Raw genomic sequence first — 26,305 nt, 5'->3', positions numbered from 1 at the left:
TTCTATCTTTATCACAATTCCCCATGGTCTGTGAGCTGTTTGCGATCATAGAAATGTTGTCAGAGAGCTTTCAGGCATGATTGCAACTTTGCAAGCTTGATATTGATAACCTGGCATTCCTCCTTTTTTGCATTCAGGTGAAGACTGCTCTGGACACAGCTCTGGAGCTGCAGCAGTCCTTCCAGGAAGAGTGGTCTAAAGAGTTGGAGGTGCTGAGGAGCACCAAGCTTCTCGAGGGCTTCTTCTCCGAAGTGGACACAGTTGAGTGCTCCCCGCTCGCTTTTGACTCCCACGCATAGCAGCTAGCTTTGCTCAAATGCCCACTAAAGTGTGAACGAGCAGACGACTTTGTGGGCAGACGACATAACCATCAGTGTTTACGTCATATTACAAAGTATGAATGAGCAGACTGCTCCGTGGGCAGACGGCGTCACCATCAGTGTTTACATCATTCCACCAAAGTATGAAGGAGCAGACGACATAACCATCAGTGTTTACGTCATATTACAAAGTATGAATGAGCAGACTGCTCCGTGGGCAGACGGCATCACCATCAGTGTTTACATCATTCCACCAAAGTATGAAGGAGCAGACGACATAACCATCACTGTTTACGTCATATTACAAAGTATGAATGAGCAGACTGCTCCGTGGGCAGACGGCGTCACCATCAGTGTTTACATCATTCCACCAAAGTATGAAGGAGCAGACGACATAACCATCAGTGTTTACGTCATATTACAAAGTATGAATGAGCAGACTGCTCCGTGGGCAGACGGCATCACCATCAGTGTTTACATCATTCCACCAAAGTATGAAGGAGCAGACGACATAACCATCAGTGTTTACGTCATATTACAAAGTATGAATGAGCAGACTGCTCCGTGGGCAGACGGCGTCACCATCAGTGTTTACATCATTCCACCAAAGTATGAAGGAGCAGACGACATAACCATCAGTGTTTACGTCATATTACAAAGTATGAATGAGCAGACTGCTCCGTGGGCAGACGGCATCACCATCAGTGTTTACATCATTCCACCAAAGTATGAAGGAGCAGACGACATAACCATCAGTGTTTACGTCATATTACAAAGTATGAATGAGCAGACTGCTCCGTGGGCAGACGGCATCACCATCAGTGTTTACATCATTCCACCAAAGTATGAAGGAGCAGACGACATAACCATCAGTGTTTACGTCATATTACAAAGTATGAATGAGCAGACTGCTCCGTGGGCAGACGGCGTCACCATCAGTGTTTACATCATTCCACCAAAGTATGAAGGAGCAGACGACATAACCATCAGTGTTTACGTCATATTACAAAGTATGAATGAGCAGACTGCTCCGTGGGCAGACGGCGTCACCATCAGTGTTTACATCATTCCACCAAAGTATGAAGGAGCAGACGACATAACCATCAGTGTTTACGTCATATTACAAAGTATGAATGAGCAGACTGCTCCGTGGGCAGACGGCATCACCATCAGTGTTTACATCATTCCACCAAAGTATGAAGGAGCAGACGACATAACCATCAGTGTTTACGTCATATTACAAAGTATGAATGAGCAGACTGCTCCGTGGGCAGACGGCGTCACCATCAGTGTTTACATCATTCCACCAAAGTATGAAGGAGCAGACGACATAACCATCAGTGTTTACGTCATATTACAAAGTATGAATGAGCAGACTGCTCCGTGGGCAGACGGCATCACCATCAGTGTTTACATCATTCCACCAAAGTATGAAGGAGCAGACGACATAACCATCAGTGTTTACGTCATATTACAAAGTATGAATGAGCAGACTGCTCCGTGGGCAGACGGCATCACCATCAGTGTTTACATCATTCCACCAAAGTATGAAGGAGCAGACGACATAACCATCAGTGTTTACGTCATATTACAAAGTATGAATGAGCAGACTGCTCCGTGGGCAGACGGCGTCACCATCAGTGTTTACATCATTCCACCAAAGTATGAAGGAGCAGACGACATAACCATCAGTGTTTACGTCATATTACAAAGTATGAATGAGCAGACTGCTCCGTGGGCAGACGGCGTCACCATCAGTGTTTACATCATTCCACCAAAGTATGAAGGAGCAGACGACATAACCATCAGTGTTTACGTCATATTACAAAGTATGAATGAGCAGACTGCTCCGTGGGCAGACGGCATCACCATCAGTGTTTACATCATTCCACCAAAGTATGAAGGAGCAGACGACATAACCATCAGTGTTTACGTCATATTACAAAGTATGAATGAGCAGACTGCTCCGTGGGCAGACGGCGTCACCATCAGTGTTTACATCATTCCACCAAAGTATGAAGGAGCAGACGACATAACCATCAGTGTTTACATCATATTACAAAGTATGAATGAGCAGACTGCTCCGTGGGCAGACGGCATCACCATCAGTGTTTACATCATTCCACCAAAGTATGAAGGAGCAGACGACATAACCATCAGTGTTTACGTCATATTACAAAGTATGAATGAGCAGACTGCTCCGTGGGCAGACGGCATCACCATCAGTGTTTACATCATTCCACCAAAGTATGAAGGAGCAGACGACTCTGTGGACAGAAAACATCACCATCAGTGTTTACGTCATATTACATTGTAACGGAAAACTCCTACTGTGTTTGTTTGTTTGCACAAGCAATGTATAGCCTTGGTAATGGGCAGCGCACATGATCAACAAGAACATCACACTTTTGAGCGTGCAGTGACGCGTGCTTCAGTGGCAAGAGGAGACCATTTGTTTGGGCAGTATGAATGATCCCCTCTTTTTTTTTTTCACGTCTGGCAAGTTTTCAGCTCATGCCCTGAGGCGTACTCGCGGCGACACCTCCGGTTTTAGCTGGCATCTCATTTGGTAACAGTGACGTCCCCATCAGCATCTGGCTTTCCACATGAATGCTAATGTAGTGGTGGTGGGAGAGGGGAAAGGATCCAGCTAGATGGCTATGTCATTCATGTCCCTTTTCACTGCTGCCACATTATGTGAAATAGATATGAAGCCCCGCTTTAACCAAGCCGTATCAATGTGCCTGCCCAGCAAGCAACCAAGGAAAGCATTTCATTATTGCAGACAAGCTTGAGCTGGAGAGCTGTAAAGCTTTTTTTAAAAAAAAAAAAGAAAAAGGAAACTCGAAGCAATTGCTACAGAGCAGTGTCGTGTTGAAAAAAAAAGCGGCCTAACTAATGCACCAGACCACATTGATTTATCAATTTAGGCCGAAAATTTTAATAGCATAGTATTCTGAAATATTTGAACTCATCTTTATATCAGTTTGCACTTTTTGCAAAAGCACAGACTTTATGAAAACTACCATTACTACCATTTCCAAACTCATTCGCCAAAAGGTGGCTTCAAGGTGATTTCTGGACTAAACTTTTGTTGGGAACAAGATAAGGTGCTTTTCAGCTTCCTACTTATATTGTCTAAGAAAACAGAAATTTCATATATGTGACATATAAGGAGAACAGAAAAAAATGAAGTAATTTTTAAAGTGCGCAGATTTTTACATTTTACGAAGATGTCATGAAGAACCCACAGTTGGTCTTCTCCTGCACAATAAACTGCCTAGAAATTATCTGAGCACAAGCAGTTAGTACATCTCTATTAGTTTGTAAATGATAGTTTTCCTATGCTGACGCACTTAATTACTTATTATGACAGCTACAATTTTTTTTTGCTCTATTTGCGCTAAGGTGATGAAAGTTAGGATATATATTCTGATAAGACGAAGATAAACCATCCTGAGAATTTTTTCGAAATTCGTGCAACAGTCGAAAAGTTGATCTTTTAGCCCTGCATCCTCCCTTAACCCTCTTGCATTACACGCATCAGCCGGTGCAAACTGACTGCTGTCCCCCTCCCAGCCACCGCTGTATCCTCCTTCACTTTGCACCTTACGCTCCCACCTTTTCCTTTTTTGCCACTACTCTCCTCACTTTCTTCCACTCACAACTTCCCCCTTTTCCACGCCTCTCAGACTTTGCAGCTTCTTTTCTTCTCTGCGATCGTGGCCTTACAGTAATTCATTCTAGATCACACGCGGTTCAGAACTTCCTCCCCGACCACACGAAGTCGAGGCAGTTTTGTCATGTACCACATTTTGTGTACTGGTATTTGTTGGCAAATGCTGGAAGTTCTGGGCCTTGCTCATTGTTCAGAACCGGTAATGACTGTTTTTGTTGTCTGTGATACAGTTGGCATCTTAAGTAACATCCTGGGTTTTATCAGCCATTATGAGAGTAATAATGTAAGCATTGCAAAACAGTTTGCTTAGAATGTTGGAGGTGTTCCTGGAGCGTTTTTTTGGGTAGTTATTCACGCTAAAAGCATACAAGCACATTTGAGTCACACATTTAAATTCCGTATATGTGGCTAACAGGTGTGAGGTATATAATTTCTCTTTGTTTGGTTTTTTATATTTTTGTCATATGAATTCTTTTGAGCAAAAAGCAAGTGATTTATTTCTGCTTACATTCTGTGGGACCGGGCAGGCTTCGGGGTCTTTAAGCTGAACAGCTGTGCAAGCAGTCAAATTCTGATGGAAAGCCTATCTAAAATCAAATACAGAAAGGCACGCAATGTGTGCTTAGCGTGTTTTTATCAGTCGTTGCCTTAGTACCTGCATGCTTGACAGATGATATGAAAGCAGAACGTTATCATAAGGGGACCACTTATCTGCTCTTTGTGATGGTTTCTATGGCGACGAGGCACTTCACCTAGTTGGCAGCCACGAAGTACCCACTCACTCTCCATGGCCGTGGAAGTGCAAAAAAAAAAATTATTCTGCCCTAGGCTCCTCTCCTGAATTGACATTATAGAAGCCTGGTACTTTGAAGCACTTTGCCACTTTAGCTGCTTCGTGCATTGACGCATTAAATTTTAACAGAAAGCTGGCCTTCTCTGCTACCTATATTAAACTCTTAGTCAGCTTTTCAGAGCCATCATTGGGGAATTTATTACCATCAGGTGTTATGTATAATAAACACCAAGTTGTTTAAGCTTCAGTTAAACGAGTTTTTTTCAGTAGTTGTTATGTATGCGTTACGCTGTTTATTTGTGGATTCTTGTCATTGCTGCTTGCTATACAGTGCAACAAAAATTAAAAAACTTATTGTTTTTTTGCACACAGGATTTTAGCCCTTACGTCTACTTTCCGATCTGCGTTTTAAGGCTTGGGCCTCTTCTATAGTAATGGTGGTAGTGAAAACTGAAATTGCTCGCCAAGTTCTCAGCTGTAGAGTTGTAACCATATTGGCTGTGTTGTGCATAAAAAACAGAGACCGTTTTTTTGAAGACATAGTTTCTGAAGGACAATGTCCTTCCTATTTCATTCATTATTTCATACTTCATTGCTTAAATTTACTTCCTATTTGTGCACAAATTCATCAAAGGGCAACTCGAAGGGTTTTTCGGACACCTTGAATCTATAACCACGTCATACTGCACTTAGGCACGTCTCTTCGTTGTGACAAAGAGTGCTTTAGTGATTAAGTATTGATTAAAAGAATTTTAATACAGCAGAAATCTAAAATGGGAGCAAAAAACTTATGCGGCCAGGAACAGTGGTTCGGCTTACACAATGAATATACTGCAAACATTATTGGTGAATCACCTGCAGACAGGTTGGATGACTAGAGCAGGAATTTTAAGCAGCCACTTCGCGCATGATATGCCTGAAATGTTTGAACGCTAGCCTTGCAATATTTGTGCACCAAACAAGAATTTCATGTCAAAATGCAGGCAATATCTGTGATGTCGTATATACCACATTAACTGCGGAAATCAGCTGACCACTGTAAAAGATTTCAAAATGTCCATTCTGATTTTCAGCAAATGAAGATGACCAAGGTGGATAGAAGAACTTACACTAAATGCTTCGAAAAGGGTTAACCTCCGAGAACTTTCAGTTTTGCCCTTAGGCTTTCTGTTAGGCTTATGCTTTCTGCCTAAGCTTAAGGTCAACACTGTTACGGTTAATAAGTAATGTTACTATAATGTTAATATAAGTAATGTTAAGTAATGTTAATATAAGTAAAAAAGACATAGGCAGTAGAATAGTATTATTGGTATTTTCATTATTATTTTTGTTGTTGTTTTCAGACTCAAATTTTGACTGTGTTGAATACTAGCTTGATGATTAGTTTTTCATGTTGCTTTTGTTTGTTGTTTTCTGTTTCAATGGAACAGCTGATTAACTGGACAACCAACGAGCAGAATAATCTGACTCACTCTCAAGAATACTTTGACCTTGAGCAAGCCAATGCCACAGCAATGGTGAGTGTTAAGTGTACTGACAGGAATAGAGTATGCACCTAGTACATATATTGTTTTCTGTTTAATTGAGCTGACAAAGTGGGGTCTAAGGGAAAGCTATAATATAGCACTCATTGCTGCCTAAGTTCCAATTTTCTTTTTGTTTTCTGCAGCTGAAATTAGCGTGTAATGTTTGGTAACTGGGAAGTGAATTTTATGGATACTTTTCAATTTTATGTGTTCGAAAGCTCATTAGTTTAGATTTTTCTTTCAAGCCCACATTTGTATACATTGCCTTATTTGGTTCTCAATCTTATCATGACCCATCTGTTCAGTCTGTCCAGGAGTACGAGATACGTTAAGTTCTAAGGACTTCTAATTTTTATTTTTATTCAATTAGTGGCATCCTCTTTCAACTCATTTTAAAGAAACACTAAAGACACCCAAATATGCTATCAAAATTTAATAAACGCCATTTCGTGACATTGTCGCCGCATATTCGGCAGCAAAAAATCGAATTACTGCTGAGATATTGGGAAAAGAAGTTGAGGGGCTTTTTTGTTCCCGCCGGTCGAATTCAAACTGTTTTCTCCTACCACGTAGTAGGGTAGAATTATGCACACTATGACGCAAGAGGAGACTCCGTGATTGCTGGCGCGTGGAGAGAAAGTTGAGCCGGCGCGGCCCGCGGCGTCGACCGGTTAGCATTCCTCAGGGGCCAACATGCCAACAGCATACTCGCAATCGATCATTGGCTCACAATAAATGACGGCCACAGCCGAAATAAATAAAACGATATAGAGAGTAATTTACCGTGAAAGAAAAAAAAAAACATAGAGCACTTGTAATGCATAATACTTTGTGTTTTTCAAGCTTTTGCGCTCCTTCTTGCACTGCGTGTAAACAAACCGGTCATCGCAACGCTTCCCGAAATGTTTACATACAAATAAGGTTTAGTTACCAGCAAAATAGTGTCCTGGCTGCTGCGCTTGCCAGTTTTGAAGCTTCGTCGCTCTTTTTTTCTTGAAGGTTTGTGCTAAAGCTCAGTGTTCAGCGAACATTATGTCTACAGTAGCAGAGCATGACCGAAAAGCCAGTGCTCCTAAATTTGCCAATGCTGTGAAATTCCAAGTGTTAAAATGGTTCCAGTGCACAATATAGACCGTTTACAGCGAGTAGTTCCACTCTTCCCTAACAGGTGGCGCCACTAGTACGGCCGTCATTGCTGGCCTTCGGAACGCATCGGCGCGCAGTGCTAAATGCTGCTGTGTATCTTGTGTAAGAATACCAGCTGACTTTTAAACAGCGCTGCTTTGATGCAGGTGTCATCTGTATTGTCGAAGTATTCTGCGAGGAAGTAGAGCTAATGACCCTGTTGTTTATTGGCGGAAGAACAGACGATACTTTCTACATAAGGTGCACATCATGGCCTAGGCAACCGTTTTTCTGGGAGATGTATCTCGAGTTCATGTTCCTTTCTGGGACAAGAAAGCGCCTGTGAATTGAAGAGAATGGCTATATCTCGCGCCCCAGCTCGTTTTAGCACCGGCAGTAGCATGCGAGAACGACTCTGACGTTTTCTCAGGAATTGGATATTGAGTCTTTGCACTGCTGCCGAGTTTTTTTCGCAGGACGTTAAGAGGTACCTTGACGTTGCTATTGATGTCTATGCAGTTATACGAATTGATTGCGCAGAGAAGGAAAGTTAGTGTGGGCATGTAAGTGAATCTGCTTACTTTAATTAGGTACTATTCCCTAGGATATGGGATCGAATCTCGGCCTCGGCGACTGCTTTTCGCTGGAGCCAAAAACCCAGGCGCCCGTGTTTTGTGCGATATCAGTGCACATTAAAGAACCCCAAGGGGATGGGAATTTCCGCAGTCCTCCACTCATAGCCTGAGTCGCTTTGGGACGCAATACCGCACAAACAAAACCAAACTTTAATTAGACAAGTACTGCTGAAATACATGTAATAACTGCTGCTTTTATGAAACTAATGCACGGGCCAATGATGAAATTTACCATGATAAGATTTTTTTATATCCCCGCTTGCTTGGGCTGCGTACTGTGTGTTCTGAATTCCGGATGCAGTTTCCAGTCACCTTCGCCCGAGCGCAGGTGAACGCCGCTGAGCGCCTGATGCGGCCTTCAAGCAGCGTAATAGTCTTTTGAAGCCAGGGCGTTTACAGGAGATAAAATTATATCTTATCAATTGTCTGGAATTACACGCGCGTCCATATTGAGCAGTAAGTATTGTGCACAATGTTAAATGAACATTCATAATGCGTCTCAGCCAGCATAGTCTGAGCATGCGTTCGCCCTTTGCGCAAGAAAATTAAAAAAAAAATAAGTTTGAGGGAATAATCAGTTTGTAATCTATTCAGTTTTACAGAAAGTCACGTTTTCCACAAAGAGCACTAGAGAGGGAATTGATAAAAAAAGCAAAACAAAAAACCGAGTCGACGGCTGATGGGTTTGTCGAAACGTTCTAGCCAATGCAGACATTTAGGAGGACGCAATAAATGAACTACGTGGTTAAATGAAACATTTTTTAGCACCTACACATACTGTAGGCATTCACATGAAGTTTATTGCCTGTCTACAAGCTCGTTGTCCCCAGCGATAGCTGGTACGCCGCACCGTGCAGCCGAGTACCAGCGTGCCGGAAGCCGTCAAACCAGATTCCAGAAGGCCGGCGATGGCGGAAGGGTCACATGACCAAATATGGCAGCGCCCATGCGCTCGCGCTGTAAAGGGTCTATAGTGCGCATAGGCATCCAGAACATTAGTTGCAAGGCGTGAGAGCAGGCAGCATGCTCCAATGGTCAAGAAGTTGTAATTTTTAGACCAGCAGCAATGGCCTGTACACCTCGAAACATGAAGTTCCATTATAAATGCGGCCGTGACATAATATGCAGAAATATTTCCCAGCTTTCTAGGTCTTGGCGTGCCCGAGTGGTTAGCGCGGAACGGTACGGAGCAAGAAGTAGTGAGTTCGAATCCCGCTGTTGCTTTTTTTCTTCTACAAATGGACTTTTTTTAGATTTTTTTAATGTATTAGTGGTGCTTCGTTATTTTTTAGTTTTTCCTTTTTATCCAAGGCCCTTTTTCCGCCGGGCGACCAGCGCAATAGGCAAGGATGCAATAGGGGAACAATGATATCTGGAATAAGGTCGACGCTATCATTAGTATGAGCAGCAAGTATGCCCCTTTTGTTTACGATGCCTGCAAATAGCACGTTGAAGCTCTTGTTGCCACAGTATGTGGGTCAGTTGTGCCGTGATTTAGTGAACAATTGAATGATAATGCGTTTTTCCTTCAGCACTTAGCATATGTATGCTTTTTGTGGCATACGTAGCTGCAGTCGAGCGGTCAGGTCAGGGTTAGCGGGAGCTCACAGTCGAAGCGGCGATGGTGGCGATATGTTGACTCAGAAGTGTGAAAAAAAGAGCGCGTCAGCAGCAGCGGATTTCGCTCGCTCGTGCCTCCGATTGCTCAAGTGTGAACGAGCCAGGCGCATCTGCTGCTCCGAGCTCGTATTTCAGGCACTGCAGGTCCAAAACGAAACTATCCGAGTACGCACGAAATGCCTGAGCCGGAACATAACCGAAACTGAAGTGGCCGCCTGCCTCCAAGTATATTTTTGTATTTGCCTTGCAACGTTTACATTGTCTTTTCGCTGTCGTTTATGTATGATAAAAGCATGTTATCATATTCGAGACAAAACCTACTACCGCATTCAAACAGGCAACATAATTCGCATTTGTCAGCCTCCGGGATCTTTTGCGCGTCACGTGATTTGTAGTTGTGTGAGTCTCAGCAGTTTCGGCTGTGGCGGCGATACCTGTATTTCTGTTCTTCCTCTTTACTACCTTATAACAGCTCTGTTTTTAATAAGAGTGGATTTTTTGTAATCGGGAATTGGCATTCTATCGATGCAAGCCTACTTCATTTTTCTATTCAGCGTCTCTTTAATTAAGAGAAATGTGTACTCATTGAACCTCGGTTAGTTAAATGGCAGCGTCTGCCTTTTTTCTCACTTACCTCTTATGAAACTATTTGAGACCCGCCATCGCTTGAGTGTACTGCACATTGAGTGTCAGTAAATAAATATGTTCCCCATCACGATGGCCCAGTGATTAGGGTAGTCGACCATTGAGCAAGGAAGACATGAGTTTGATTCCGGCCACAGTAGCTGCGTTTTCATGGAGGTGAAATATAAGGCGCCCATGTACTGTGCAATGTCAGTTCATATTAAAGAACCCTACGTGGTCACAATTATTGAGAGCCTCCCACTACAGCATCCACCGTAGCATGACTCCCTTTGGGACGTCAAACCCCGGGCACAAAACTTCAACAAAATCAGTGTGACACATTTTTCTGCCATGTCACGTGTCACATGCATTTTTATATTACCACTGGGAGGGGGGGGGGAGCTGTGAGCGGGACCGGTCTCAAGTACTTGGATGTGTGGCATTTGCAGGAGACCTGAGACGGGAGTTTTCCCACTCTGAACATAGTTGTCTCCTGATAATCCAAACTCAAGTTGAACTGGAAATTTGTTTCAATTGTGCAGAATTCAAATTATTGGGTCCCTTTTGTAGTGAGAGCCACTTTGGGAACCCAGCCGGAACCATTTAATGGCTGATGTTCATGAAATTCAGCTCTGATCCAAGTGGCAAAGGGAGAAGAGAGATAGAAGAGAGGGAAAAAAAGGAAATGAATGAACGCTATTGTAGAGAGAAATGGAAAGAAAAAGAAAGAGAACTGAATGAAGAGCAGCAAAAACCAGGCGGCGAGAAGAAGGGAAGCTCACGGAGGGCACTCTATCATCACCTGCATGGCATGGCGTTTGGTGAAGACTAAGAGGGTAGACCTTGCATTGCAATTTCAAAGGAGAATTAAGTAAAATAATTTCCCCAGACTATAGCTTAACAATTGAACTGAAATATTCTTATTTCAGGCAAGGGCTACACTTTTTTCTTCAATTTGGACAGAGTGAGGCCCTTATCCACATATATATAGTAACTGATATTTGGTACTTTCTTAGAGGCCATGCCCTTTTTTTCTGTGCTTTTTAGGCTTGGAAGGATGGAAGCTAAGGCATATATAATTGCTCTGCTTAGCATTTTTTTTTGCAATCATTTGGGGTTTCCAAGGCTGTAAAGGTTCAGAACCTCTGCAGTAGATCACAGCTTCATTAAGAAAGCTTTATTGTGCTGGTACTCAACTCATCCCCATGGTTTCTTGCAGGAGATCTTTGCCCGTTACTCCAAGCTGCGACAGTGGTCGGCCAGCCTGTGCAAAGAGCTGCCATCAGAGGCAGACACCATCTGTGCAGCCATGAACAGGCTCGACCTAGCATGCGAAGGCCTCACCTCCCAGTTCAGGGGCCGAAGCAGGGCGGAGAGATTCTCGCCAGCACTGGACCATCAATCTCAGCAAGGGGGAAGTCAAGGGCTCTCACCAACATTGGACCATGAGTCACAGCAAGGAGGAAGCCAGGGACTCTCACCATCACTGGACCCTGAGTTGCAGCAGCCCAGAACCCAGGGACTCTCACCAGCACTAGACCATGAGTTGCAACAGGTAGAAACACACAGAAGCTGAACCTTTTACAGCAGAAAGTTGTAGCAGTCTCACTTTTTCAGGTAGAGGGTACTCGGGCAGCAGTGTAATGCCTACCCATCATTATCTCGCATCAGCAGTATGTAATCGCCTTAGTGGCAGGCATAAGTGCGATCGTGCCGTGATCGTGTGCGTACACGTTCAGTCCGCTCAATCTCCCACCTGGTGCCAAGCCAACCGTTCACGCCGCAATGTGAATTGCTGTGGGTTAGCGGCTGCCTCGTACCGCCGGCCGCCTTCTCCAACGTATGTGCCACACGTGCGCGAGAACTTGTTTATTGTAGCGTCTTGTTGTGGTGTAACGGCATCAAGAAAGCATTAAGCACTTTCGCTGGAGGGGAAGCTGAACATTCTCCGCACTGTAGATGGAAACCCGACATGGAAGCAGGTGTGCATCGCGAAAGAACTGGGATTTGCGCCATCCACCCTAAACTCCATTGTTTCAAAAAGAAGTGACATCAAAGCAAACACCGGATCCTATTGTGTGCAATTTTTGAAATTTTTGAATATTCCTTTTTTTGGACAACTGCTGCACGCATCTAATGAATACCACATTGCACGTTGCTGCAGAATGTCAATGTAGTGTACCATCCGGCCTACACAACAAGCCACCTTAAACCCTTGGATGCTGGCATCATCAAAAACATGAAGCACTTTTCTAGAAAGTGCATCGTGAAAGTGCATAGGCTAGGCCTATGTGGACCGCAGGCAGCAACCAACTGGTATTGCAATCCGGGATGCCATGCACTACTTGGCCACAGTATGGAGCGCTGTCACTGCTGCAATGGTCAAAATCTTTCAAAAAGTGTTTCGGCGGTGCAGACTGCACAGCAGACTATGGAACCATGGGGGACGGATCTACGGAGGACAACGAAGAACTTGACATGGCCATGTCAGTTGGTGCAAACAGGATTGCGTTTCTGTTGACGATGCTGTTGCCTCCTCGGAGTTCATTTCCCGTTGACAAAATTGTGGCCAAGTGTGTCGATGCAAACAGTGGCAGTGAAGAAGAAGAGGTAGAGGGTGAGCCGCTTCCAGAGCCAACCTTTACGTCAGCCGTAGCGGCATTAGACGTTCTGAGGAGATATGTTCGAGACGATCGCAAGAGCCATACGAACTGCAAGTGCTTGAAAAGCGCGTTGTGCTCACCGGGCCTGAGAAAATTCGGCAGACAATTCTGCTCGATTTTTTCATGCGCTAACACTGAAATAAACGTATTCAGTTACCCACTGCTGTCTTTTTGCATTTTGTCCTATTTCCCAGCTCTTATCTTTTTTTTTTCTTTTATGGGCCCATGAAAAGCATATTAGCGGGGTTCTAGTTAACTCGACATAACAAAGCATGTGAGCGGCAACTTTGACTGGATAATAGGCATTTGAGACCTATAGAGCCCTACCTTTATTTAAGCCCTTGTCAATTATACGTCCTGATGTCATTGCATCCTCTCTTTTTTATTAATTTGCTGTTTATAGTTTCTGGAGTTGGTGAGCACCACGGAGTCCCGCCTAAAGGCTTCTTGTGATGATCCAGTCACGACAACCATCCAGGTCGACAAGCTTCTCACCGAACTTCAGGAAACAGAACTGATGATAGGTAAACAGTTCTACATATAACTACATATATAACTACCGAAGCGTGGCCTTGTGGTAGAGCATCCACCTCATGTTCGGGAGGTGCCAGGTTTGATCCCTGGTGCCACGGGGTACTCACCGGCTTTTCAATGGGTACAAGCTTTCCCCTGGCCTGTTGCTCGGCTCTTTGGGGTGAAATGTTTAAACGCAGTTTTATTTTCTGTTGTATTGCTTAAAGAAGAGGGTAAGTCACATTTAAAATTTCCGCCTTATTCATCCACCGTAGCAGAGGTGGAGAGGTGCTGTGGTCGTTTTGAGATTACCTGACATCATGTAGGTGATCGTTTGGTCCCACTCTGCACTGCAGAGTTTTTGATTTGCCTCTTATCTAAGAACATTGGTCATAACCGTGCATTGCTGTACTTATAGTATATATCCCTTGCCTGTTTACCAACAGACGGCCAGTTGCAAGCCCTGCTGGAGACCTTCCGTAGTCATGGTGAAAACACGAATGGTGAGGCTTTCTGGCTCGTTCGCGAGCAGGTGATGCACGTCAAGGGACTGATGGCAACCCGCAAGCAGGCACTCATCCAAGCAGGCCAGTTCCTCTGCTGTGAGGAGAATGCCCTTCAGGTGGGTCACCTTTATTGCTTCTGAATTTCTTTTTTGAACAGTTTCGACAATTTGCTAAACAGTAAAGGCAAGGCCGGCGCAAATGAATTCATAGACAGTTGGTGCAGGATTGTGGCAATCTTGTATATCCGCATATTGGTTGCTGTGACATGCATGACCCCAGCTTCAGGAAACAAAAATAAAGAACGCAGTTTTTGGTTGACTGGCAGAAGCTCCAGGCCACAAATATTCAAATGATTCATTCAAACTTGTCACCCGGAATGGTTCACTTTCGCATCGATTGCGATTTGGACGCATTATGGAAACGGGATGGAACGTGGGATGAGACATAAAGGCCTTCGTTTCGTCGTACTAAAGCTCGGCGTTGCATACTCGACGTTCATAGCAACAAATGTATAGTTAAACCTCTATGTTACGAACCTCTATATAGTGAATTCCTCGATATTACAAAGTTTTTCAATTCCCCAACAACGTCCCCATTAAAGCACGTGTAGTCGCCGACCGTTTTTTCGGACTTGAAGGGACCCGAAAAATGGTCCGAATAATCGAACAGTCTGAAAAATCCGTGAAGCACAAAAAATCACTTTATTCAGAGGCTTAAAAAAGTCGCCGATTTTACCTTGCGGCAAATTTCTTTTGCTGGCGACGATTTGCGCTTGTATTTGCGCCAAAGTTGTCGTTTCGCTGTACACGCTAGACAGCAAGTTCACAGCGTTCGTAATTTGTGCAAGCGATGGCTGTGGTAGGCCGCCCGAGTCGTCGTCGGAGTCCGACTCGTCTTCAGGTTGAAGAACCTGGCGTACAAGTTCGTCGTCCGTGAGGTCCGCACACATATCGAGGCCGTCGTCCACTTCAACAAACCCACGGAACGTGGAGCCCGTTGGAATGTCCATTCCGTTCCCGCGAAGGTCAACGATGAGGTCTTCGCCACTGTCTGCAGTCAAATCCTCAGAATCGTTGCAGTCTTCTACGTCATCGTTTTCATCGGCGGAGAATCCAGCGTGCCTGAAGCAATTAGCAATTGTTTCCGCTCTCACTGCCTTCCACGCGTCAGCCAGCATGCTAACCGCCGCAAAAAGATCCGTGGCATACTTTTTCCCGTTGTCAAAACAAAGGACTGTGCGCCGCAGAAGACGGGTCCGATAATGCACCTTAAGGTTTTTGATCACCCCCTGGTCCATTGGTTGGAGCACGCTGGTGGTGTTTGGTGGCAGGTATTCGAGCCGAATGGCTTTCAGGTTGTCGAAGGTGCCGTGAGCCGCGCAGTTATCAACAAAAATAATAACTTGTCTCCCCTGCCGCTCGAAACTTCGGTCGAGTCGACGCACGTAATCTTCAAACAAAGCATGAGTGATCCATGCCTTGGAGTTGCTGCAGTACCACACGGGAAGGTTCTTCGCGCCCTTAAAACACCTAGGATTTTTGGATTTGCCTATCACAAGAAGTGGCAGCTTCTCAGTGCCAGTGGCATTTGCACCTACCATTACTGTTATCCTTTCCTTGCTGTGGCGGCCCCCTGAACAGGAGTCACCCGAAAAAGAGAGGGTGCGGTCAGGCAACATCTTGAAGAAGAGGCCGGTCTCGTCACAGTTGAAGGTGTCCTCCGGGCTGTACAGGCTCAACAAGGGCTTCAACTTCGTCTGACGGTAGTCTGCTACCGTGGCTGGGTTGGCGGCTTCACTCTCCCCGCACATCTTCTTAAAAGACACACCGTGTCTCTTCTTGAAACCGCGGAGCCATCCGTCCGTGAACTTGAATTTTTCAATTCTCATTTTCACGGCCAGGGTCTCTGCCTTTTCCTTCAATGTGTCGCCCGACGCTGGAAGGTTTTTCGCTAAAGCAGCCAGAGTAGCAAGGCCTTCTCCAATTCGGGGTGGTCGCCTTTCCTGTCGTTCTTCTGGCTGCTGCTGTGGGACGCCTCAAAGGCGGAAAATATCTTCTCCTTATTTTTCACGTAATCCGAAATAGTTTGCTTCGACAGTGCGAACTCCTTGGCCACGTCAGCTTGCGTTCGCCCACTCAGCACTAGCTTTATGATCGCTGCCTTTTTCTCAAGGGTCATGGTAGAATAGCTCCCACGCCTCTTTGACGGACCCGGCAGCACCGGCGGGGCCATGTCCACAGCCCGAGTGCGCACCACGCCGCTCGTCAAACACGCAAAAATGAGGCACTTTTCGTTCAGAGCGGTGGAACCGCCGGACGCAATCACAAAACGGCCAAAGGATTGACGGCGCGCCACTCGGTTGACGCGGTCGGAGAAACTCGTGTGACAACACGGCGGACGTATGAGACAAAGCACAAAGAGATAGCTGCCCGCGTCAGCGTTGGCGACAAAAGCAGGTTGACGGCGATGACAATCCGACTGCCACCTCAAAGTGGCAGAGATTGCAGGGGCCTCTCCTGGCAAAAATGGGGCACCGAAACCATGTCAAGCCAATCCAACTGCAGAGCCAATCCACCTCAATCCAAGATGGCGCTTGTTGCGCCGGCGAAAAGCCGATAAGATGGCAGATTTTGGCCTGCAGGGGACTGAAATTAGTCCGAAAAATCGAACTTTCGGACGAAATATCCGTCGCGAATATGTATGCGCTTCTATGGGGTGACTGACGGTGCCTCACTGAAGTCCGAAATATCCTACAAGTCCAAATTATTGGAGTCCGAATTACCCGTCGGCTAGAAGCTCCATGTAACGAGCTTGTTGCGGCGGTTGACTTTGATGTAACGAACTGGTGGCGCCAACTGCTTCTTAGGTAGCGCTGAATTACAGTCAACGACTGAATTTTCTGACGCCTAAATTTTCGGACATCTTTGCAGTATCACCACGAGCCCCATAGAATCAATGTATGAGGACATCTGAAATTTCAGACGCTCGAACCCCTTGCTATCCAATTTTCTAGACTTTTTGACGCGACGAAAGGTCAGAAACCGTAACTGCCTCATACAGAGCCACCATTTTGGCTATCTCTCAGCCTGCGAAAAACATAGACTCTCAGCCAAAACATATCAGCGCTTTGAACCAAAACTAGCCGAATCTAGCCATCATACACCGATTTGAATATGGTCACGTTGGCTATGTTCACCAGCGCCTCCTCCAGAATTTCTGGAGGCGCCATTTCGTTTGCGCAGGCCAGTGCTTCCTCTAGGCACTGCACAGACCCAATGCCTTCTGTGCTATACGCTCGCGACGTGAGTGTGCTCTGCGACGCTAAGCCTATGTGCTTCGACACTCATCAGCAAACTCCAATGTTCGCAACGTGAGGATTTTGCTTGCTTGCGATGACCCCCACTCGTTCTCACCACTGGCATCGAAGCACGGAAAACAGTACCGTTGGTTAACGAGGGAGAAGAAAGTCGCCATTATTAAGCAAGTCATGAGCGGCCGATCGCAGGCTGACATGGGCAAGGTGTTTGGCAGTTCAGCAAGCATTGTTGACACTTTCATCAGTGCACGGTGCTGACATGACCCTTGCTCAGATCGATGCGAATATGATCGCATGCAAGTGGAACGCTGTCCAAACAACAATCAACAAGTTCTTTAAGACACTCCAGCAATAACACCGGCTGCCCTGACGATGCATACATAATAAACCGGCTGTCGGCTGCGTACAGAGTTTTTGAACAGCCCTTTTTCAGAGTCACCTCACTGATGCTTTGACAGAGTGTCAGAAGCCTGGTACTTTTCCCTTGACACTCTTGATCCGAGAAATATGAGTAAAATTGTGCATTTTTTGCATGCATTCATTTTTTCGGATTGCCTGAATTTTCTAACGTTTTTGTTCCCTAGAGGGTCCGAAAAATCGGTCGTTCACTGGAAATTTGGCTGAACGCTGCAATCTTCAGTACGATATAACACGTGAGAGTCTACTACAGCAATGAGCAACCACGTTCGGTACAATGCGGCGAGTTTCAGAGCCGACGCCGCATATCGTATTTACTTGCATAATGTTCGCGCCCCCAACATTGGGCGTCAAAAATCAGAATTTTTTTTTCCTCGCATAATCATCGCACCACCAATATTACCACTGTAAGAGTCGTCTGCTAGTAGTAACAAGCGCCATCTTTGGAGCGCTACTGAACCTAGCTAGCCCGGTTATGTGCACGCGTTATCAGGCGGCGATAGCTTGCTCGGGTGGATCATCATCATCGGTTATGCTCGTTTTTTTTTTCTGTGATGCTCGCAGTCGTCGCCATTTTGCGAGGTGTCTCCGCGTCTCGTTGTCATTGTTCCTTCGTTCCGTACGTGTTACCTGCTTTGTTCCACTGTCTACCGTGTTCTTGGTGTCGCATCACGGTGGGACGGTACGCAAGTTATACAGCTGCTTTTAAGCTGAAAGCTTTCGGATACGGGCTACAGCATAGCAACCGCGCTGCCAGCAGGCACTTCGGCATCAACGAGTTCTGCATAGTGCGCTACTGGAGACTGCGATTGAAGTGCCGATACAGACTCTGATCAAGTCTCTGATCAAGACTACAACTGTATGGTCTGCTGTGAGCATTATACCACGGAACTTGGGGAGTGATGATGAGGCTGCGTGCAGTAATAAAGTGCTTTAGCAATTTGTGCTTTTGGTGACCCTGTACTTTTATAAAATAGGTAAGTTCTGCTTGAAAGTAATGTTTTGATTATATTTACAATAGCTGGCCTCAGAATCCCGATTCGCACCTATTTAAATTTGCTTTTAGCGCTCCAAAGCATTTGCTCGAAAATTTCCCCCGCATAATTATTGCACCCCCAACTTAGCATCAATTTTCCGTGAAAAAAAGTGCGAGCATTATGCGAGTAAATACGGTACATGTGGCAGACACAGCAGCCTCCACAGCTTCCGCTTCCAGAACGTGGCACTGCAGTAGTTCATATCTTAAAAGCAACAAAAGATAACAGAACAAAGAAAAAAGACATGGGGCAAGCAGTGTGCATCCATCGCTGCCACGCGGTTGCTCGCGGTTGCTCGCGGGCTCCCACGTGCCGGTAGCAGGAACAGCGGAGTGCGCCGGTGACACGAGGCAGAGCCTGTTTCCTAGCTCCTCACTCGGCAGCGGCGTGAATGCATATGCTCTCCCTCGGACTGATTCTCCCCTTTCCCTGCTAGCTGGTAGACGTGTCGCACGAGGCGCAACGGAAATGGAGGCTGCCGCCACGTGATCGCGAAATATTTCACCGCTTTTATGATTTCGAATCATTCTGATCCAATGTAAACACTTTCAAGGTCATTTCCCTTACAACCAATTCTTAATCTGGTTTCCAATCCACATTGTCCTTTTGGGTCTTCACACGAAAACTGCATATAACGAAAACCTGGATGTAGCGAAAAATTGTGGTCATTCTACAATTTCGTTATGACCAGATTTAACCATATTGCACGGTTATGGCAGTAATTCAGTTTAAGTGCACAGAAAGCTTGTTTTGCTATTGCATGCGAAAAGGTGCTTTCACTGCTTTCCTCACATCAGTGCTTGGAAAGTGCACCTCACATCTGGTGCACTTCCAAGCAACATCAGAGGGGTGGGCTGCCAATTTTGCAACGGCTCCACTCCTCCGCGGCTCGCGCGACGCGTCCACGAGGGAGCGAGGAAAGGGGGTGGAGGAGGAATCAGTGTGAGCGAGGGTGCGCATGTTGCCTCCCCCCCGCGTGCCATGCTCTCGCCCACCACCGTTGCCCAAGGAAACCGGCTTTGCTTCGCGTCGCCAGCGCGCTCCGCTGTTCCCGCTGTCGACGCGCGGAAGCCCACTAGCAGCTGCGTGGCAGCAATGGACGCGCGCTGCTCATCTCGTATCATTTTTCTGCTATTTTTGGCATCTTTTAAGCATGACATATTGCAGTGCCATGATCTGGACAGCAAAAGCAGCGAAGACTGCTGCGTCTGCCGCGGAGATGCGGCGTCGGCGCTGAAACATGCGTTGTATCTGCTGCGGTCACTCGTTGCTATAGTAGGCGTTCTTCTTACTTCAGTTCACGTTACATGGAGTTTTCAAATACATTCACTTCAATGAGGGCGGCGTTGGGGAATTGAAAAACTTTGTAATATCAAGGAATTCTCTACATGGAGGTTTGTTACATAGAGGTTTAACTGAGGCGTTTTTAATGCAACTGTAGTCTCCTGATGTCAAGCATGTAGTATAGCAGACCGGGACATGTAAAGTATGTGCAGAAGTATAGGAAAGAGCGGCTGCCTGACCTTAAGTTTTGAGAGAAAAACGCTGCACAGCTGCATTGTGCGATGAAGGGAAGTAGTACAGCGATGTCTCTGACAGAAATTTCCTTTTCAAGCTGGCCGAATTCGCTCTCTCTATGCTGATGGTGCTCTGGTAGAGCGCAGAAGTTGCATGCGTGTCCAGTCACCTAAGCGCTTTTAGTTGCAAGCATCAACGCTAATGTGAACAGACATGGCGGATCCAATCTTAATTATTCGAGCCAGACTCCGAAGGCAAAGTAAATGCTGCTAAAATTACAAACTTCTCACGAGTGTAATCCAAACAATCGGCACAACGTATGAATGTGTACGTTGTTGGCAGTAGTGCTGGAATCCTGCCCAGAACCGGGCGTACAAACGGACAATCGCCCGCAAAGGGCTCGGCAAAACTAAGTTGAAGCAGACGATGCCTTTTTGTGAGTGAAAGTGCCTGCAGGGAGCAGTTTGTGGTTGGGGAAAACAAGGCCTACTTTTGCGACATTGATCTAATGAAGGTAGGCGAGATGTTCCCCAGAATGAAAGTACTCATAGTCTGCAGCTTCTAGTAAAAAGAGAAAGAAGTGCTTTTCAATATATTTAGTATATGGGTTATATTGTTTACAGGCCAAATAAATTAAAATGTGTGAGAATTTATGAGTTGAGAAGTTTTTGAGTAAGTTAATGAACGATTAACACAATGTGGCACTCTGTGTAATGTCAATTCTGCAGCCTGTATAGAAGGCTGTGAATTCTTATATTCTGCGTGTTAAGTAAACTTATGGCTTGAGGCGTAATCATTTGGATTTATTTTCCATTACTTCAATATACCTTGAGAATGAATTCATGCTGCTCTCTGAGCAAGGCATTTGTACCCAAACCCAAAGCTTAAGGTTTGTAGATTATATTAGCCATAAAGTAATTTCATTGCTGTCTTTGCACACAACTAAAACTTAAGTCCAATTTAGAATGTACTAACTATACATTTCACCATTCAATACAGTCAAACCCACTTATAACAATATTGAAGTGCCATGGAAATATTGTTATAACCAGATTAGGCCGAAAAAACAAAGAAAACAATGTAAATACACATTTAATGAGGACGAGGCACCTTACACTTTTTATTTCCTAGCGAGAAGAAACCCGTAATCCATAAGCGTTATCTGTTCCACGGCAATCTGGCCGACATCTTTCTGCAGGGCATCCAGCTGCTGAACATAGGGCAGGGAAAGGTTCTTAGCAAAAACAAAGTTTCGCAGGAAGTCTATCTTTCTCAAAGCCTCCTGGTGAGACGCAACCTCCGGTTCATCATCATCGTCACTACTGTAACCTGCGACGATAACCTCGTCTGCCACATCTTCATCTGTCGCAACAATATCGTCGGCATGTAAAAATTCAAGTCCTGATGCGTCGCCGTCACTGCCGCTCACTGTGGACCAAAGTTCGGTTATCACTGTGTCAGCAGGAGCTTCGCGACCTTTCGTGTCGCCGGCCTCCCCAGCAAAGCCCACCTTTCTGAAGCAGTTCATGATGGTGGAAGAGCTTACTTCTACCTATGTTTCAAAAATTCGAAAAATGAACTGCACTGCCGTCAGGAGCGAGATCTTCAAGTCTGGTGCCGGTCGGCGTTCTCGGACAGAAATGTCGAGGTTCAGCGTGAGCCTGCTCAAAACACGTCGTCGATACAGTGTCTTGAAGCAAGCAATCACGCCTGCATCCATAGACTGCAAGCCTGCAGTGGTGTTAGGTGGGAGGAAAAAGGCTTCCACATGCAAGAGTTTTTGAGCTGTTTGGGGCACAGTGCAATTGTAGAGCACCAATGCCATCTTCCTGCCTTCGCACTGCATCCGCTTACGAAATACGACCAGCCACTTACAGAAAAATTTGCGCATCATCCATGCTTTCCTGTTATGACAATAGCGAACCAGGATCTTCGCGGCACCATGAAAACAGTGGGAATTCTTGGATTTCCTTATGATGCCGTCCATGTTGGCACACAAGAAAACGGTCACGCGCAATTTTCTTTGCTTTCCGCCCTTACAGGGATCGCCTTTGACAGTAACATCTGGAAAAACAGTCCAGTCTCATCCCCAATATACAAGTTCCGGTCTCCGTATGCTTCTTGGATGCAGGGCAGTGTTTTCTCAGGCCACTTCAGCCTAGCATCAACATCGAGTGATCCTGCCTCGTCCACGACTGCCTTGTAGACGATTCCATGTCTCTCCTTGAACCGTTGAATCCAACCACCACCAGGTTGGAAATTAGTATTGCACAGGAAGTATGCGAAGTGCGTCGCCTTCTCCGCGAAAATCGGGCCACTAAACAGTAGGTTTGCTGCACGGGCGTTCAAGAACCACTGGTGGGGCACCTGTTCCAAGTCTTTGTAGGCCCCGTGTCGAACCCTTTTCCGACCGTCGTCCACTGCATGGGCAGCACTGGCACCGCTTTCGTTTTCAATCTTGAGTGCGTTGCGGATGATTGTTGATACTGTCTGTTGCGTCAGGCCGTACTTGCGCACCACGTTGCACACTTGTACGCTGTCCTTGTGCTCACGTAGAATGTTCTGCTTAACTTCTAGTGGTATTGCCATTCGCTTCCCCTTTTGTTCTGGTTGTGTCGCACTTCCAGGGCCAGCAAGATAGGGGCAACGATGATGGCACACTAGAACAGTGCTAAAAAGACACATGCTCGAATGCTGCTGCACGCCTACCACAAAACATGTGAAACCGCGAAGCGGGGGCCTCGACAGAGCAAATAGGGGAATATAGTGGATAGTGCAGCGCACCATGGTCAGCACACCCTCAGAATGGACTGCTTCACCGTGCAGAGGCAGGAGGACACAAGTTCCCTAGGCCACGGGCACTCTCAAAGCTCTCCTTCAGAACGGCCATGCCTAGCTGCGCCTTACGCCTTCCCTCCTCCTCCGCGTAAGGAAGTGCTCCGTCCTTCCCCACGTCTCCGCGGTATGCATGCTTCCCCGGCGCACCTGGCCAATGCATTGGCTCGACGCACTCTGTCCCGTGTTTTTTATTTATTATTATTGTCTCTGCATCAGCGTTGTCGGCGTATCCACGCATGCGCACGCTTTTGTGGTCGCCGCGTTTTTGTTGACTTTCAGTGACCATACTTGGTTGTTATAACCGATACTATAATATGACACCATTGTATAAGCGGTTTATTTTACCATAGAACACATGGCAAACCTGTTGATACAGCTGCCCATTGTTATATCCGACATATTGTTAAAACCGGTATTGTTATAAGTGAGTTTGACTGTATCAAGCAAAGTGCTGGGAGCAGAGAAAGGACGCGAATTTCTTTTCCAGAGTAAGCTTCCACGAACATATGACAACAGATGTACTTGAAGTTACAGGCAGTTGGCAGGAACAAGTTGTGTTTGACGTTGTGTAAGCTCTATTGTGTTCTATTCTTCGTGTTGAGGTATCCGTTCCTATTTGTTTGCTGCTGTTGTTTATATGCATGGCTGGAACATCCATTGCAGCTGGTGACGTGGCTCGACAAGCTCAGTATTCGCCTCCAGCCAAAGTTTGGGCCGAATGGCTACATGCTGACTCTCACGGAACACAATAGGATGGACGAATTGGCCCGTGTGAGTGGCATGCAGGAAGCCTCACGTTTCTTTCTATTCTTCGGCTACATCCTTTTTGTTTTTGTTTTTTAATGCATAAGCATTAAGTAAGTATGTGGACAGTTTCATGTCACCAGAATTGTCATCACGATTGGGTTCGAACAAAACAAGGATTAAGAAAAAAAAAATGGTTGGTATAAATAGAGGACTGAAAAATCTTGCTGGGGCCATAATTTAGTGCACATTGGTTAATTAGGTAATTAATTAAAGCCAGTTAAGTTAGTCAGACGTCAAAATAGCTGGGAGGGGTAATGGTGATGTTCAAATCTGGTCACGTAGCACTTCAGGTGACCTAGGCCTAACTTTCGGTGGCAGGAAATTTGAAATCATTGAACTTGAATGAGCGGAAAAGGGCATAATTTGCATTCACAAATGGGTGGGAATGGTTAGAAAGTTTGTACATTGAGGTAACCAACTAACTGCAGTCTGAAAAATTCCTATAGCGCTGAAGAATTCACAGTGCAGCAATGCGAAAGTCTGAGCGTTGCTGCTTGCACGCTGTACATCGCATGCCTCTTGTCGAACACAACCAGTGATCCGTTGAACACATCAGAGTTCACCGGCGTTCTATATTTGATTTTGCGGGAAAGGAAAGACGCACTGTCTGTCACTTGCGAAATCCCGCTGACACATCTCGTGGACAACACAGCAATGCTCATGCTTATGCATTTCTCCAGTGCAGATCCTGCAGTGATCTCGGAAACTTTTTTTTTGCCCTGGGGGTAACTGAAGAGCAGTGTAGCGCGTTAAATTTTTTTTTTTCTACGAGTACAGTCAACACATTTAGTACTGTAGCGAAATAAATCATCAATGCATGATTGCTGATTGATAGAGTTTTACGATGGAATCTCATCAAACTGGTGCCTTCATTTCATCAACATTAAATTTAATAAAAAGGCTCCTGTTCAGCCAAGTGCCAGCTAATACTAACATATCTCCGCTCCAATTTATACTTTCAAACTTTCGAGAGTTAGCTGTGCTCGGTGTTGCTAAAGCATTTTCTTGATCATATCAGTACGACAGGCTGCCTTTGGCTCTGGCCTAACCTGAATCACAATGTACTGATAAAGGTGCATAAGACAGGGCTGATCCCCTGAAGTAGTAAAGTGTAATAGTGGGCAAAGAAAATTGGCGACCAGTGAGTTGCCTGTTTCTTCGGTAATTTATTATAGCACTAGCTATATTAGCCCACTCCTCTCGGTTTTGCATTGTTTCCGTCGTTCCATTTTCGTGCCCTACTCCACATAAAAAAATTGGATGACTATGAATGTGCAAAGCTGTTGGCTTGAATGTCCTGGTCTCCACCCTTTGGCAGAGGTCAACCTGAGTGACTAGATTTAAATTGGAAGCCCCAAGTGGAGTCATGATGCAAAATGCTTTCTCCTTCAGCCACATATCTGCACAGTGCAGGTTCTTGCAGCCATTTATGTGTAGTTAGTGGCAGCAGTGACAGTCATTCATGACATTATCGTATTTATCTTTTCACTAACCAGTCAGGTGAACTTGGCAGAAGTGCCGGCACTGGCTTGCTCAACTTGGCTTGTCCTGTTATGCAAGCCTGGTTTTCAGAAAAGAAGGTTCGCTTTATCACATAGTAATTGGGGCCAGCATAATCGACTGCCATAAAATCGTTGGCACGCATATGATAGCAACAAACGCCTTTGGAAGCGAGCGATTGCTAAAAGCCAGTGTCGTGATCGCAGCTGACTGCGTGCTTTCATTGATTGATCTGTGGAAAAATGGACGGCTCTCCCCCTCTCAAAAAAATATACAGATTTTTCCCGCGTAATTAACCCTACTCTCATACTGGCCTCGATTTTTCTGAAAAAAGAATAAAACATGGGTTTCTTACATAAGTAAATACAATATTTCGCTGCTTTATATATGTTCCCCTTTTCCTTTTTTACAGGGCACATATATTTATGGCATGAGGCTTCTGGACGATGCTGTGAAGCTGCGGAAGCAGGTTTACGCTGCAACAACACCTAGCACCCGAGCTGTTGACGTCCTTTTTGATGCCTGGAAGAACTACGTCTCCATCTCCAAGAACCTCAGGAATGAACATCGGAGCAATGACACCGTTTCTCAACCTCGCCTCCGGGCATCCATCAGCTAACACTAGCCGGCGAAGAGCTATGAGTAACTATATCATGGCCAACAAGGTACATCCACAGTAGAAAATCTATAGACTATCAGATTTAGCAGGCGGCAGGAGTGGCAACCCTTTGTTGCGGCGCAGCTGCCCTAACATCATACGGCTCAGAGCTAAAAGCACTAAAACAAATATCTCGGGGTCACGTGCCGCTATGACTCTGACTCTGCTCATAATTTTCTAACCTAAATAAGTATGATGGCTACTACTACA

At 45.5% G+C, this 26,305-nt stretch overlaps 1 protein-coding gene across 1 annotated transcript in view; it reads left to right on the top strand.

Moving 5' to 3' along the window:
• LOC146196783 (SEC14 domain and spectrin repeat-containing protein 1-B-like) overlaps positions 1 to 26,305 on the top strand; it is a 45,997-nt gene that overhangs the window by 14,898 nt on the left and 4,794 nt on the right. Inside the window, exons 10-16 of the mRNA XM_084598515.1 lie at positions 138 to 260; positions 6,223 to 6,309; positions 11,542 to 11,877; positions 13,389 to 13,509; positions 13,945 to 14,120; positions 23,794 to 23,901; positions 25,850 to 26,102. Of these exons, the coding sequence (XP_084454641.1) occupies positions 138 to 260; positions 6,223 to 6,309; positions 11,542 to 11,877; positions 13,389 to 13,509; positions 13,945 to 14,120; positions 23,794 to 23,901; positions 25,850 to 26,056 (1,158 nt within the window). The 3' untranslated portion in view covers positions 26,057 to 26,102. The remainder of the gene's footprint in view (positions 1 to 137; positions 261 to 6,222; positions 6,310 to 11,541; positions 11,878 to 13,388; positions 13,510 to 13,944; positions 14,121 to 23,793; positions 23,902 to 25,849; positions 26,103 to 26,305) is intronic.

Source organism: Amblyomma maculatum, chromosome 3 (genome assembly GCF_055883805.1).
Source record: "Amblyomma maculatum isolate TAMU_Amacu chromosome 3, ASM5588380v1, whole genome shotgun sequence".
In the NCBI taxonomy this organism is placed as follows: Eukaryota; Metazoa; Arthropoda; class Arachnida; order Ixodida; family Ixodidae; genus Amblyomma; species Amblyomma maculatum.
The sequence above is the reverse complement of the archived record's forward strand: the minus strand, read 5'-3'. Positions and strand labels throughout refer to the sequence as shown.